The following is an 11,903-nucleotide window of genomic DNA, read 5'->3' as shown; positions in this document are numbered from 1 at the left end:
CTCGGTAGGTGACTTCACAGAAGAGAAGTGTGTTTCCTTGATTTGGGTGTGTTCTCCAGTGCTGCCAAGCTAAGCTCCCAGGGTACAACACTTGTAAACTTGCAAATCTGACCAGTATAGGATTTCTTGGAACCAGAGATGACATTTCATAAGAAATACTTCAATATTTTTCTGTTTGTCCAATCTCCTTGAAGTAATCAAGAACATAATGAGGAGCCAGCTGTCCTGTATGTTTCAAAACACCACCTTTTCCCACTAGAAGTGACACCTTTCATAGCACTCTGAAAAATAAATTTTCTGACTTCGCTACAGTAGTTATTTATGCAGAGCTTCTGACATTCACACAGAAGTGCAAAAAGTGTAAAAGCTGTGTCACTATTGCTTTCCTTTCAGCTTATCTGGAGTTAGTGGCACCTGTGGTTCCATATTACATCTGAAAACTCAGAACTATCTGTTTTAGGGTTTCCCCTCACACACTTAACAGTTCAGCTTGCATCATAGTAGTCATCACCAGTAGAGGATGATAGTTGAAACTTTCTGCTTTATCATTGGGAGATAAATCAATTGGCATTAAATTGATTTGAGACAGCTGTTAGTGAATATTTTACAGTCATTTTTCTTACTGGGACTGCTTTATAGCTAAGATTTAGTAAATGCTTGATGACATGTGAAAATTCTTCCAGTGTTAATAATACAAATAGTTACCTCTTTATGCTAACCTAGTATAGTTGAATGTCCTGGTAGAAAATATCTTTTGAATGGAATTTCTGTAACTGCATAAATTATGATGAAACTATTATCCTTCCTAAAGCAAAGGGATGTCAGAATGCTGTATACAAATTGTATATCGCATGTGTTACCTTTCTGATTTTTCCTGTTTTAGAATGGCCAGCATGGATATTGAACAAGTAATCACTCTTGGATTAGCCCTTCTCCTTGCTGTCAAATATATTTTCTTTGAACAAGCAGAGACTGAATCCACACTCTCACTGAAGAATCCCATAACATCTCCAGTGGTGGTCCAGAAAAATGTCCCTGAGAATTGTTGCAGGAAGCAATCTGGAGTTCTGAAAAACAAACAGAAATCTAACACAGTAGAAGAAGCTTTAATTCCGAAAGATGGAAATGGTAATTTTTAGCATTTTAAAGTCTGAAGCTATTCCTGAATATGTGAAACAAATAGTGAAATCTGTGTTAGCATGTTGTATTTGCAATCAAAACTTCAGAATTCTGTAAACCAAAGTTCTTTTTAATTGTCTTTATGCAGCTGAAGTCATAAAACCTGTATTAGCAGAGTCATCAACAAAGGCTACATTTGTAGTTGGCAGTTGCAACTCCGTGGAAACTTCTTCATTTCTTAACGGAAAAGAGGAAGAAATTGAGTTACCGAAAGAACCACGTTCTATTGAGGAATGTGTTCGTATACTTGGAAATGCAGAGGTATGCAAAAATAACTTGGAGGGGTGGGGGTAACCTCTACTGCAACATCTGTTTTAATAATTCTTACAGTTCATTTTCCAGCTTTTAAATGATCCTATTGATTGTAATGTCATTCTTCAGAAAATTATATGGCTTTAATAACTTAGGTGAGGGAGTCATAACTAAAACCCTTTCATAAGTCGCTTATCCTTCAATCAGTAAGGGTGGAGGAGAAGGGGAAGCTGCTTTGTCATTCATGACATACCAAGTCACTGAAACTTTGTCATGTACACATATAAGTGGGTGTTTGAGTGAAAATATTCTGATCATATCCTGGCCTACTATAAAACATGACATTGGCAGTTGGTTCCTTTGCATGTACCCTGATAGTGTCAAAGTAATATTGTTAGCCTTTTTCCTTTGGAAACATTTAAAAGGATTTTCACCAAGAGAATCTGTACTTTCTCTCCCCACCCTTTACATTTCCAGAAAGGAGCAAAATTCCTTACTGATGCTGAGGTTATCAGCTTAGTAAATGCTAAGCATATTCCTGCATACAAACTGGAAACCCTGATGGAAACTCAGGAGCGAGGTGTGTCCATTCGCAGACAGATGTTATCTAAGAAACTCCCTGAACCTTCATCTTTGCAGTATCTTCCTTATAGGAATTATAATTATTCTTTGGTAAGTAAAGGGCAGACAAGTAAAACTCACTGGAAAACCAGTTTCCAAATACATGAAATAAGTGCTTGAAGTGATCTATGTGAATTAACTATTAGCTTGGTCAAAACTGATGTAGAATTAAAAACAAAAAAAAAGGCAAACATAAGGCACTACCTTGTATTGCTATTGATTTTAAACCTAGGGAGATGGGTAACTTTTGTAGCTCAGAGCAGCACAAAATACTTCCTACTGAAGTATGCAACTGCCTTATTTCAGAAATGCAGAATTTTGCTAATGCCAAGCCCGAGTTCAGCTCAAGTTAAAATGGAAGTTTATTAAAAATTCATTTAACAGTATAAAGTTTTTTAAAATAGTGTTGAAGACTTAATAAGATTAAATATGTGTTCCAAATAGTAGACTTGACCAGTATTAGCTGTTGATAGCTGTAGCTGTTAATTTTTTGAGGTGGGAACTGGCTGGTTGCTTTATAAGTAGGGTTTTGGTTTTTTTGCTAAGATACCTTACTGTAGTCACAGGCATAGTATGTAACATGCTGTACCATACCACTGTAGTGTAACCTTCATGATACCTTCTGTATTATTTTTGTAAGGTTATGGGAGCTTGCTGTGAAAATGTGATTGGATATATGCCTATTCCTGTAGGCGTAGCAGGACCACTATTTTTGGATAACAAAGAGTTTCAGGTGCCAATGGCAACAACAGAAGGATGTCTTGTAGCAAGCACCAACAGAGGATGTAGAGCAATATGTGTAAGTATTGTTTGACTAGCTTGAAAAACTGTATTATAAAGCATATTTGGGGTGACATAAGGCATGTTTTTCACATCCTAAAAACTAAAATTCACTATCAGTAATCTTTGTTTCCCTTCTGCTTTTTAGCTCGGTGGAGGAGCAAGAAGCCGCATTCTGGCAGACGGGATGACTCGAGGACCTGTTGTAAGGCTGCCCACTGCTTGCCAGGCTGCAGAAGTGAAAGTTTGGCTTGAAACCCCTGAAGGCTTCAAAATAATGAAGGAAGCTTTTGACAGCACAAGTCGGTTAGTACAAGGGCTATTGCAGCCTTTTATCTTGACATACGACTTCTATGGATGGTAGGAACATTCTGATGGGTTTGATTGTTTTATTTCCATGCTGAAATACATAGTCATTTTGGCTATCCCATGTAGTGTGAATCTAAGAACAATAGTCATTCTGGCTATGTACCAAGGCTAGTAATAAACATTTTCCAATGATAAGTGGTAAACAACTGTATCTTAGCAACAAATACATTCGCATTATGTAATGAAACAATCTAAATGTGTTAAGTATTTAAAAATAAACATAAAAGCTCATTTGTATTTTTAGTGATTACTATGCAAAAAAGTAATTCAAAGTTTGGAATCTAGCCTTTCAGATAATATTACTCATTTTAATAATTAATTTGTGAGGTTCCAGAAAATACAGAGTAAACTAATGCTAGAACTGAAATGCTAAATAAAGTAAAACAGTCTTAAGAATAGGTCTACTTCAAGTCCTAGAGTTTTCTCTAAGACTTATGATTACCTGTTTTCTTAGGAAGATTGAGAAATTTCCTTATCAGTTTTGTTTCTTACCAATCTTAAAAGTGTCAGCCAAGGACATATGTGTATTTCAGCCAGAATCAACTCATGATGCTGTTTAAATGCAGTATTTCCTGATTTTTGTTTGACTTGTGGAGCTTGCACTGTTGCCTTGCTGAAAAACTGACATAAGAATTTCCAAAGGCTTAATTTTTTGTTTATACCTGGTAGTCAAATGTTTTGAGGAATACAACTGAATTAGATTTATGATAGCACTTCAGGATATTTTCAAGAAGTCCAAGGATAGAAAACATAAAAAGGCAGTGAACAGTTTTACAGTGAACATTTTTAAAGCATTTCCTTGTGAGAACTACGTGCATGGTAGCTGAAGACTTTTTCTTGTGCTGAGGAAGGAGGAACACAGTGTTGTTAACAGCACTCTCTGCAATGATTTACTTACATTTTGCCACTTAAATCGAATTTAATCTTTTCCCTTGAGGGTTATAAGTAACAGTTAAATTTTCTTGCAGGTTTGCCCGCCTACAAAAACTTCTCATCAGTTTGGCTGGTCGTAACCTTTATATCCGTTTTCAGTCTGGAACAGGGGATGCAATGGGAATGAATATGATTTCGAAAGTAAGAACCAGTCTCCTTAAGGCTTTTTAATAAATGTGTACTTTAAAAAACAAATTATAAACTACTAACATATGACTACCTGACATGTGAAGACAGAAAGATAAGACAGAGCTGTTTGCAGTGGTATGAAATACGTGTTTTTTACCTTGTCAAGAATAGTATGAGAATGATGAAAGAAAAAACTAACTTGTTAATTTTTTTTTAATTATTATTTAAAGATTCTTGATAATATGGAAGTTAAGTTGGTTGCTCTGTTGCTTTAAGCCTAAGATTTCATACAGCAGTAATTAATGTTAGTGATAATCACAGTTCCATGTAAATACAGGATTAGAAATCTGGTGAATGGCAGCAGAGGGGTGTTCTCTAGTTTTCTTTGGTTTTGGTTTTATGCAAACGTGGAAGAACGTAAAACATGATGCCTAGAGTGGGGGGATCCCTTGTACTGTCTGAGATTAATACTAATTGCCTATTCTATATAAAATTTAGGTCTATCAGAACCACTGCATAAATTGGTCTGCTCATAGAGAGGTACTGAATATAGCAGACCTTTTGTCTGATTCCCTACTGTAGAGAAGCTCTTTCCATTACATCCAAAATGAATTCAGTTTATGTCTGTAGTATTTGCCTTGGTTCATGTTGCACCTTCATATGGGTAAGCATATGCCCATTCACCTAGAATGTATCCAGAGAGTCCATATGTACTGGGAAGAACCACTTATTCCCCATGTAATTCCCAAAGTAATTTGAAAAAAGATAGTGATGATATGGTGGGTTTTTTCCTGTTTCAGGTTTCTTCCTGAAATTATGTTCTTTTCTTCAGTTGTAACTGATGGTCTGGTTAGACTTAATGTAATCTTGCTGTTGCACTGTCCTTGAGTAGCTTGTTTTGTTATCATAAACTAGCCTCCCCACAGGTATATAATGATATATCTATGCCTCTTCTAACAGGGTACTGAAAAAGCACTGGCAAGGTTGAATGAAGAGTTTCCTGATCTCCAGGTTATAGCTATTAGTGGTAACTATTGTACAGACAAAAAACCTGCTGCTATAAACTGGATAGAAGGAAGAGGGAAGTCTGTTGTCTGTGAAGCAGTCATTCCAGCCAAGGTTGTCAGAGAAGTAAGTGTCTGCTTTCTTTTACTTGTTTATAAAAATGCATACATTTTACAAAACTGATGCCTGTCTTACATCATAAATATTAACTCTAAGTTATTTTCCAGATAAGGATAATTCCTACATGTATTTTCAGATACTGCTGTGGGAGAAGTAATTTTTCCTAAGACAGTAGATATTTTTTCCTTTCATTGTCTTCTGACATAATGTGCTTATATTTAATGACACCTATCTAGTTGAAGACATTTGGATTTTAACTTTTTACCTTTGAAAAATTGTGCCACAGTTTGACAGATTTTAACACATGGGGTTTTGCTTGTCATTAAACCTAGTCATTTTTATAATTTCACTCATTTCACTCTTGCACAAACCCAACATTCCCTTCAAAGTTTATGTGCCTTCTACTACAATGGAAACAGGTAATCAGGTGCTTCACTAATTCCAGTGCTGCTTTAGTGTCTTGCATGATGAAGGGTAACCTTTACAACCAAATCTAGTGCTAGCCCCTGGCAAACCTGGCCTACATCATGAGAGCTATCTTAGATTGTCTTCCACCTGAGCTCAGAAGGCTGTCTGTGTGTGTGTCAAACCAAATCCATTGCCTGTTACCTGTTAGCCAGCACTGGCTGTGAGAGACAGCATCCAGGGAGGAGCTTACTACACCTTAGCTGGAATAGTCTTCCATCCACTTCTTCAAGATTGTCTGAATTGGTGCTTTTGTATTTGATGGCATTTTTTCATTTGCTTTTTTCACCCAATAATTTGTCCGGTCACTTTTGTGAAACTATGTAAACTTTTAGCACTAGTATTCCAGGCAAAATTTCACACTGCAGCTACACCTTGTATGAGAACTACTTCCTTCTTGTTGTTGATTCCATTTGATTATGCCCTAGTTTTGTACTGGAAGAGACATTTAAAACTTCCATCTTCTACTGCTCAAGATTTTGTAGCTCTCATACAGCCCTTCCACCTTCCCAGCTGGTCTCATTTTCAGACTGAAAAATACTAGTTTCTCTATCAGGCATGAGTAAAAAAACTGTTCTAGCATGTCTTTGAACATCTTTATCTCTAGATTTACATCTAGATCCTTTTCAGTTCTAAAATTTCAAAAATTCTGGATACTGAGTTGGACACTGTATTCAAAGTGTGTGTGCAGGCTGGATTTATACATTGACATAGTTTAAGTCATTTGGGTTTGCTTCCTAGTAGTTTCCTAATTTTCAAATTGTTTGCATTTTTACAGCTGATTCAGTGGCAGTATCTATTATAACCCCAAGATTTCCTTCCAGAGTAGTAATGGATAGCCAGCTCTTTGGTATGGGGCATGGATAATTTTTAGGTAAATTGGGAATGTTTTTCCCAACCATGTACATTACTGCCTTTACTTACACTGAACTCTTAATGCATAAAGTTTAAAAATTTTTTCAGTGTTGTAGACTTTTGCAGATCTCTCTCATCAGTTGCTATTCCTGCTACACTGGAATATCTTAAATTACGCTCACAGCACTATGTTTTTTGGTTCTCTTTGATTTTTATACTAAATTCAGTGTCAGTCTCTTACCCAAAGGTTTTCAAATACAGTCAATATAGTATAAATGTGCCACTTGATTTGATATTACTGTGCACAGTGTTTATTTACCAATGTAGCACTGTGGTTTGTATTTGAACTCTTCAGGTTAGCTCTGTATTCTTATGCAGAATGCATATTCTTATGTATTCTTATTTTTTGTCTGGAGCAACTTGGGAGGAATGTTGCTATCATGTCATGGTGGATTAGTGGGATATTTCTGCCAAGCTGACTTTGTTTCATTCTGAAGATAAATGAGAATTTGAAATGGAGAAGGTAGCTGATGAGCTTTTCCTAAAGGCCTGTGCAAGTCCAGACCCTTTGCACAGAGTTTTCTGTTGTTACTTGGGCAATGCTACCTGCACTTGAAAGGACTCCTTCTGAACAAAGAGAGAAGCAGGTATCTAGGAAAATGATGACAAATTCCGTATAGAAACAAACAAGGGGCAAGGGTTTATTAACCATAGAGTGTTTCTACTTGTGCCTAAGGAATGGTGTAATAAAAGTTCATCACTTTGTCTAGGTATTGAAGACAACTACAGAAGATATAGTTGAAGTCAACATAAACAAAAATCTGGTGGGTTCTGCGATGGCTGGTAGCATAGGTGGCTTCAATGCACATGCAGCAAACATTGTGACAGCTATCTACATTGCCTGTGGTCAGGTAGGTTTGTTTTACACCAATTCAGGTTTTCTTTAGTTCAGTAATTTTTAACCAGACACTTAGTTGAGTGTTTTGTTCTTAATTTTTTTCTCCCTCCTGTGATCTGAAGGATGCTGCACAGAATGTGGGCAGCTCTAATTGCATCACTTTGATGGAGCGAACTGGTTCCACCAATGAAGACTTGTACATCAGCTGCACAATGCCTTCTATAGAAATAGGAACTGTTGGTGGAGGCACCAACTTGCTTCCGCAGCAGGCCTGTTTGCAGGTATGAATCAGAAAGTTTAAAGTAACTTATCTTCTTAAATCACAGCTGACTTTCATGTTACGTATATTGTGTCTGAGTAATATTGTGCGAATGGGGCCTTTTGAAAATTGGTGGATTTGATATAAAAATTTTAGAATTATCTAATTGTTTTAATGCATCTAGTTTCTAAAGCTTAAGATCTTTAACATAAAAGAGGTGTAAAGCTAGTTGATTGGATGTAATCTGGAAAGACTTTAATACTAAATTTAGCATGAATTTACTTAGATTTCATAATACAATATTGCATATTTTTCTCTCCAGATGTTAGGAGTTCAAGGTGCAAGCCAAGATAACCCTGGTGAAAATGCCCGTCAGCTTGCTAAAATTGTTTGTGGTACAGTGATGGCAGGGGAATTATCACTAATGGCAGCTCTTGCAGCTGGGCATCTAGTCAAAAGCCACATGATCCACAACAGGTAGGAAATGGAAATAGTCTTGTCTTTCTCTGCTGTTTTGCCCTTCTTCCAAGAGCACAAGATTCAGTAATAATTACATTGATAATTGCAACTTATAATAGCAGTGTAACATTTTAACTATCTAATGTAAGTTATCTTTACTGTTTTTATTAGGTCAAAAATAAATCTACAAGATCTTCAAGGAACCTGCACTAAGAAGGCAGCTTGAATACTAAAATGGCTTTGAAATGAAGGATTGTTCTAGCAACTGACCAGGTGCACAGGGTTAAAAAAAACCTGAAGTTCAGCATGACAGTTACCTTCAACTCAAGGACTTCTATGTAAGATAAACTGAGAGTTCAGGGGACTTCTGTGAGACTACTTACGCCTTTGATCTTCAGTGGGTAAAGACGACTTCCATGAAAGAAGTCCTGTCAGATGTCTTGGACATGGCTTTCATTGTTTTTTAAAGGGTCAGTCTTATGTTTTTACAGGTTGAGATTATTTTGACTAGTAAGCTCCTGGTAACTACCAACCTGAAAAATGATGTAATGGACTTTGTACTTTTAATTTTTTTTTTAAATTGGTCTAAACCTGGCTTGAATGCACTAGTCCTTGCCATCTTTATTTTCTGGTTAGACAAGCATGTTATTTAAAGTGATGGGAAGCCTAATCACTTCCCATGAACTCCCAATTTCAGTTTTGTTCACGTGTAAAACTTAGGTCTTAGACTATAAGACAACTTTATTGAATCATATTGGCCTTAGAGAAACCTCTCTCTGTATAAGGTACTTAGTTTGCTGCTGCTTCAGCTAAGCAGCATTCAGTGTTTGAACTCCACAAGTTCTGAAGTGTTAAATATGATCCATACTGAAGTAGGGAGAAATGGTGTCTTCAGCTGTTTTTGTTACTTTGTTCAGGTAGAAAAAATTGTTTTTAAACTGGTAACTCCAGAAATGGTTACATGTTAGACAGGTTAGTAATTTCAGCAAACGCAGTTTAGCAAACTTTTTTTGATAGTGCATTCAAACAGGACTCCAGAGCAGATGTTTACAATTCTTTTAGAAGATGTCTCTTAGGGTACAGTGTGTTTGTATATTCTTATTGTTTTATTTTTTTAAGTGTGTAACATGTCTTCCCAGGAACAGATGTGTATCCACTGCTTAAGCTGACATAAAATGAAGCTAGAAATCACACTGTACTTTAACACGACGGGTTTTTACGTTCTAATTCCTTTTAAACTATTTTGAGGGGGAACTATTTATTTTAAAAGAAATCTTATCATTTTTTCAATGAAAAGTACTAATTAAGGAAATTTAGTGAAATTACATACAACAAGCAGTTTTTGTATTAAAATACTGTACTTGGACCAGTGAAGCAGTCTCAGGTGTTCTTACTGTAATACAGAAAACCCAGGTGTATTCTGGTTTGATTCACCCTTGGGAATATTGCTAAATGCATCGCCCTGCCTAGTTAATCACAGGATGAAAATTGTTAATTATACTTCATTATATTTGAAGACAGGGGTTTTTTTGTTTTGTTTGGCTTTTTTATTTTGTTGTTTGTTTGGTTTTTTTTGGGGGGGGGTGCGGAATCAGTGGATCGGACTGGTTTTCTTACAGGAATGCAGCAGCCCTCCTAAAGGGGCGTTGAGCAGAGGTGCTCTTCCAATGTGCAAATTTGATATAGTTAATGATGAGTTGTTCTGTAGTACACCAGCACATTAGTATCATTGTAATGAGCTCATAAAGCTAATGCGCAAGCATGAAGATATACTACATGCTAAATATGTTATGATGGCATGTAAATATCATTAATGTTCCTGCAGTATTGTTGCTAATAGCTACCATTTTATTTAAGGAAATTTGGAACTACTTTGTTTTTATGTTCATTCAGTGATCTTATTTAAAGTAACACTGTTCTGGCAATAAATGGTGGTTCAGTATTCTTTTTGGTGGATTTAACTGACATTCTGTCTTGCAGAATTAACATTTTGTATTATTACTAAATTGTGTACATTTTGGTACAGAACTACTTTTTCAGTTTCAGTAAAACAATGGAAAACCTATTGGCTTAATTGTGATATTTTAAGCTTACTTCATGAGTTAGTGACATACCTTAGCAGGCAATGTAAAATTGAATGCAACCAGAATATATTCAGATACATCCACTTGTGCTTCCTTTGCTCCCTTTCTCTTCATCAGACCGTTATTCTCGTCTTCTCAAGATCTGTGTTTCAAGGGCAAAAGGGAAGGAAGAAGAATGGACAACTTCCTCTTTTTAAGGCCTCATCATTTTTATATACTGCACAAAAATTAGCTTCTTTAAACATAAAAATCTGGTGCCCAGCATCTAAAAGAGAAAGCAACTCCTGCAAAGAAAGAGCAAACAGAGAAAATAAGTTTCCAAAAGTTTTCAGACAGAGGCAAAGCACCCTGTAGGTATCCAATGGAAAAAAGAGGAAATAAGTAGGAAAGACTAACAGACAGGCCTGAACACTTTACCTATGTTGTTTTATTGTGTTTGAGCAGCATTTCTGTTGAAAAGGAGGAGGCATTCCACAAAGTGGAAAAGTGGTAATGGTTTGCAGTAGTAATGAAACACAAAAGTCTGGTTCACATAACCAGGCTTAACCGAGCTTGGTCCCATGATATCTCAGGGAACAGCTTCCAGCCCTGTGTTGAAAAAGGTACAGCCAACTGGGAGAAAATACTTGCTTACAGGTCTCCTATGAGTAGAAGGAAAATACTGTTTTAGAATTCAGAGTTACCTGAAGGCTAAGAAATGGAAGTGTGATTTGAATTGATCCAAATATCTAAAAAGTCTATATATTCCTAAATATCACATGTGATCTGTGTGGGGTTCTGACATAACACCAAGCCCTGGGAAAGCTGTACTAGGGGGACATGGCTCACACCACCTGAGCAGCATTGCCTTGGTCTAGGCTTTGTTGCCCTGCAGGACTGGTGACATTGCCCCAGAACTTGATTATCTTCACCTGCAAGTAAGTCCTCCAGGAGGGAAGAAAGATCTACCTGCCCTTGTAGGTGTCCCCTTAGGAAAAAAAGAGAAGATTGGTGTTTCAGCTATGAACTACCAGATATTATCCCCACTTTTTGTTAGGCCTGTTTTTCCTGTAAGAAAATATTTTAATAGCTTTTTATATTTTTTATCCCCCCCCTCTCCCCAGTGGAGAAAATTACCTTCCTGAACTTGTGTAAAGTTAGTTCAATCTTTCCCAAGAAAGGGAAACTGTGTGCTCAAGGCACTTACTTTGTGAGTGTCCCCCTTTGAACTGTGTCCCCCTTTGAACTGAGCCCTTATGGCTACTGATTAAGCCCTGGAAAAGGCGTTGCACACAGAGGGAGAGATAATGTATCCTTGGCAGGAAAAGGAGAAGACTACTGAGATTTGCCACTGTTTCTTAGAGGAAAAAAACTTTATAATCATCGAAAAGTGAAGATGTCTGAATACTTCGCCCCTCCTCAGTTTATCTTAAGCAGTCTTGTGCAGAGATAAGTCTATCTTTTCTGACACACTGAACTATGATATTACAATGTTCTGGCCATGGATTGTACTGCA

The 11,903-nt window shown here is 36.7% G+C and overlaps 1 protein-coding gene across 1 annotated transcript; it reads left to right on the top strand.

The window, feature by feature from the left end:
- Positions 1 to 883: 883 nt before the first annotated feature.
- On the top strand, positions 884 to 8,719 carry HMGCR (3-hydroxy-3-methylglutaryl-CoA reductase; the record flags this gene model as incomplete). The annotated part of the gene is made up of 11 exons (XM_010187814.1): positions 884 to 1,128; positions 1,268 to 1,440; positions 1,909 to 2,103; positions 2,693 to 2,851; positions 2,981 to 3,138; positions 4,170 to 4,275; positions 5,224 to 5,394; positions 7,479 to 7,619; positions 7,729 to 7,887; positions 8,188 to 8,342; positions 8,496 to 8,719. Coding segments are annotated over 11 exons (1,717 nt in total), but the record flags the coding sequence as incomplete, so codon positions are not given.
- Positions 8,720 to 11,903: the final 3,184 nt, after the last annotated feature.

Source organism: Mesitornis unicolor, unplaced genomic scaffold (assembly GCF_000695765.1).
Source record: "Mesitornis unicolor isolate BGI_N332 unplaced genomic scaffold, ASM69576v1 scaffold16037, whole genome shotgun sequence".
Lineage (NCBI taxonomy): Eukaryota > Metazoa > Chordata > Aves > Mesitornithiformes > Mesitornithidae > Mesitornis > Mesitornis unicolor.
Note: the sequence above shows the minus strand (reverse complement) of the source record. Positions and strands in the feature narration are given on the sequence as shown.